The sequence below is a fragment of the Ranitomeya variabilis genome, chromosome 3 (assembly GCF_051348905.1).
Source record: "Ranitomeya variabilis isolate aRanVar5 chromosome 3, aRanVar5.hap1, whole genome shotgun sequence".
NCBI classification, from domain to species: Eukaryota; Metazoa; Chordata; class Amphibia; order Anura; family Dendrobatidae; genus Ranitomeya; species Ranitomeya variabilis.
In genome coordinates, this window is record NC_135234.1 from 410,076,517 (window position 1) to 410,080,807 (window position 4,291).

Consider the following 4,291-nt stretch of genomic DNA (forward strand, 5'->3'; position numbering starts at 1 on the left):
TACAGTTAAAGCACCACTCCAGCAGTACAAACAAAACAAAATGCTGGAGTGGTGCTTTAAGTAGAAAATAGGGTTTGTTTTGTTTACTAGCTACAGCGCCACTTCTGTCAATGGGTCATGTTGGGTATTACAACTCAGCACCAATCAAGTCAATAAAGCTGCAATGCTGCAACCCATGTAATGCAGGCTGTGGTAGATAGGTTTTGGGTTACACATTAGGTTGATAGTATTACCCCACTAGAGATCCTATAGACAGAGCCATGCTCTGCATATTCAGGTTTTTCCTTTTTCTGTATGCTAGTTTCCAGGAAGAAGAGTAAAGCTGGCCATGAGGAAGCGGAAGAGAGAACTGATCGCCCAGTATGAAGAGGAGTGGTAAGTAGATGAGGTTACATCACTGCAGTCATCACAATCCATACACTTACACCGGCAAATCCATAGTGACCGTACACATCACCATTACACATATTTATACCATTTACACCACAAAACTAATGTCCCCATGAGAACACCCATCAGGATGTAAGTGAATTATGTGTAGCCATAGTACGGCCATGTGCATGAGGCCTAATACTATATTATCTACCTCTTCTACCACAGTTCTCTGTCTGCCACCCAGGAAGTGGCCAAGAGGAGGAAGACAGAAGATGACATCCCCCAGCCAGAAGAGCGGGCAGCTTTCGCCGCACTCCTTGGTAAGACTCATTGCATATTACAAGGTTTCCAGATATAAAGTATTAGATTATATGGCATGTATTTTTATATTAATCTATTTCATGTGTATAATGGTAGAGAAACATGTAGGGAAGTGTTCTCCCTCAGCCTCCTATAATTATACCTAGTATGATGCAGCAGACAGGAGCGGTCACTATGTGGGGAGCAGTGCCGTGGCTTTGGTTTAACCTCAATAGTGATGGCATATCTTTAGGACAATTCTTCAGTATCTGATCAGTGGGTGTCGAGGGCCAAATCTCCAGCAATCTGATATTCATGAGTTATCCTGAGGATAATCCATCATTAATGAAATGCTCTAATTTAACATTAATAGTATTAAAAAGGTTTTCATTACGAAGTTCATAGTTAAATAATTCTATTTTCTCAATTTTGTAGAAGAAGAATACATCAGATGTTTTCTAGCCAGGGACAGCTGTCTTAAGATTTCGGACAAGGTATTATTGTAGTGAAGGATTAGAAATCATCCATATTTGAGAAGATCCATCATAGGGAATAAAGGGCTTATTCTTATGTAATAGTGGCCAGATATTACCAAACATAGGAATATGCATATATACTGTATATGTTCTGTATTATATATGCCCTCTAACTCTGCTTCTCATCCCTCTAGTATCTCCTCGCCATGGTCGTCACTTACTTCAGGAGAGCAGGACTGCGATCTTCAGAATATGGAACCTTCTTCTTTCCAGCTCTGTGAGTCTCTTTTATTATTACACATTTATGTCTATAAATAACTTTATTTTATTGTAAAACCAAAATATCTTTTCTACCACTCATGTAAATACATGATAATTGTGTTTGTTGTTATATTTCTGTATTTTCTTCTGAAGTGGATTCTAGTTTATTTGGTTTCATTTCTCTTCCCTCCAGGTTTTTAGCCAACCAGTTTGAAGAAGACGTGCCATATCAACAGGAGATCTACCGCTGGGCCCTCAGATGGACGTGGAGCATGAAGAAGGACCGACTTCTACAATTCCGCAATATTCTTCTCACCAGGATGGGATTTCGGGCTTGGGTGGATCGAGCCACCTGTGATCTGGTTAGCAATATAAACAGTAATAATATAAAGCTGATCTGTAACTAGATATCACAATATAAACAGCATGCATAAATAAATCCATTATACCTGATGGTGCTGTGGTACTTACTTTGAAGAAAAAAAATATCAAAATGGTCATGTAATCCTGATATTAGGGAGAGCATTTTATGAATGCAACCATAGCTGGACTCATGAAATGCTTGTATAATATCAAGCAAGAAAACTTCAAAAAGTACCAGCATCATCAGGCCTAAAATATATGCAAATTGGATTATGGTTAATGGTGATATATTCCCTTTAAACTCTGATTATAATCACTTATTTCATTCTAGATCATGGCACAAGACCCTGACCACTGGGCATGGAAGAGAAACAGGAATATCCATCACAGCTGGGCTATCCGTTGGTTCAGGAGGAACAATGCCCTACCCTGCTCTCTGTGTAACATCGTTCCATGCAAGAAGGAGGAAGCTGTGAATATGTCATGCCTGAAAACACCACTGCTGGACCCACAAGAAGAATGAACTGGCTGGAAGAGGAACATAGCTGCTAGACCTGCAAAGAGAAGAACATCTAGACGACGTGACGGATGAAGAACTTCAGAAAGGAAAGTATTCTTAATAGTCACATACAGAAAATGCACATCCCACTCTACACAGAAGCAAACACACAGGCAGCGTCGGACTGGAGCACCTTGGGCCCACCAGAGAAAATCGTTCTTGGGGCCCACTATGTAGCTACATAGAAATAAATACAAGACCACCAATTGTGTGGTAAAACGCGCTAATATCAGGGTATAATATAAAGTAGTACATGTCTTAATTATGTAGCAGGGATTGGGGTAGCCTCCCTCATAGAATATAAAGTAGCCCCCTCATAAGATATAATGCTGCCCCCCATAGAATATAATGTAGCCTCCTCACAGAATATAATGCAGCCCTCATATAGAATATAATGTAGCCCTCTCATAGCAAATAATGGAGTTCCCCATAGAATATAATGTAGCCCCCATAGAATATAATGCAACCAGCCTCAAAGTATAATGCAGCCCCCATAGGGTATAATGTAGCCCCCTTAGAGAATAGTGCAACCCCCTCATAATGTATACTGCAGCCCCCCATAGAAATTAATGTAGCCCCCTCATAGGGTATAATGCAGCCCCCTCCAAATAGTATAATGCAGCCCCCACAGAATGTAATGTAGCCCCCTCAGAGTATAATGCAGCCCCCTCATAAGGTATAATGCAGCCCCTTCACGGAATATAATGCAGTCCCCACAGATTATAATGTAGCCCCCTCATAGGGTATCATGCTGCTCCCCCTCATAGGGTATCATGCTGCCCCATCATAGGGTATCATGCTGCCCCTTATTAGAGGGTATCACGCTGCCCCCCTCATTGGGTATCATGATCCCCCCTCATAGGGCATCATGCTGCCCCCTCTCATAGGGTATCATGCTGCCCTCCTCTCATGAGGTATCATGCAGCTCCCCCTAGGATATCATGCAGCTCCCCCTAGGGTATCATGCAGATTCCCCTCATAGGGTATCATGCAGCTCACCTCTCCTCCTCGCCCCCACGCTGATTCCAATGGCAGCTCTGCTCCGATGTCAGGGGCTGCTCTGCAGTCGGCCTCACACACAGCAGGTACGTGATGAAGTCATCGCGCACCCGCTGTGTGTCAGAGGCGAGGGGAATAATGGGAGAGGGAGCATCATCTGACGCTCTCTCCTCCATTAATGCGTGCTGGGGTGCGGCGCTGGCGTCGGCACTTCCTGGATTACGGCCCCATAGCGACCGTGTGGGTTAGGGGCTCTGATAGCGGGCAGTGTTAGCCACAGCTTGCGGCAAACACTGCCCGCTATTAAAGAGAAATTAAGTCACTCCTCTCAATGGGGGCGTGGGGAGGCGTGAATATTCATTTCACTTTAGCAGCGGGAACAGGCTTAGGCTTCCTGTCACTCGCTGCTGTTCTTCTGGCACCGGGAGCCCCATAGCAGCTGCGTGGTGTACCGCTATTATCGACACCCCACTGGCTGGGGGCCCCTGGAGCAACAGGAAGCTGCTGGCCCTTTATGCCAGCAGGTGTCAGGGCCAGGGCCCACTGGAGAATCCTCCGGTTCTCCGGTGGGACAGTCCGACCCTGCACATAGACACACACAGACACACACAGTCACCCCATATGCTGTACAAATAGACACACTGTATACTTTACACATAATTGTTATTTTTTCACAGTTGTTATATTTTATAGAGTGGAAATATGTGTAAGTGGGTTAACAGCTGGCTCAGGGATAGGAAACAAAGGGTGGTTATTAAAGGAGCACACTCGGACTAGGTCAAGGTTAGCAGTGGGGTACCAGCCCTCTTCTTTTTAACATATTTATTAATGACCTTGAAGGGGGCATACAGAGTAGAATTTCAATATTTGCAGATGACACTAAACACTGCAGGGTAATCAATACAGGGGAGGACAATTTTATATTACAGGATGATTTATGTAAACTAGAAGCTTGGGC

At 43.9% G+C, this 4,291-nt stretch overlaps 1 protein-coding gene across 1 annotated transcript; it reads left to right on the forward strand.

Annotated features, from left to right (window-relative positions):
* Window positions 1–296: 296 nt before the first annotated feature.
* Window positions 297–2,298, forward strand: LOC143817706 (speedy protein 1-A-like). The gene is made up of 5 exons (XM_077299193.1): window positions 297–375; window positions 601–695; window positions 1,346–1,428; window positions 1,606–1,774; window positions 2,107–2,298. Exons 1-5 carry the CDS (start codon window positions 363–365, stop codon window positions 2,296–2,298), a joined length of 552 nt encoding a protein of 183 aa, XP_077155308.1. The 5' UTR covers window positions 297–362.
* The last annotated feature ends 1,993 nt before the right edge of the window (window positions 2,299–4,291 follow it).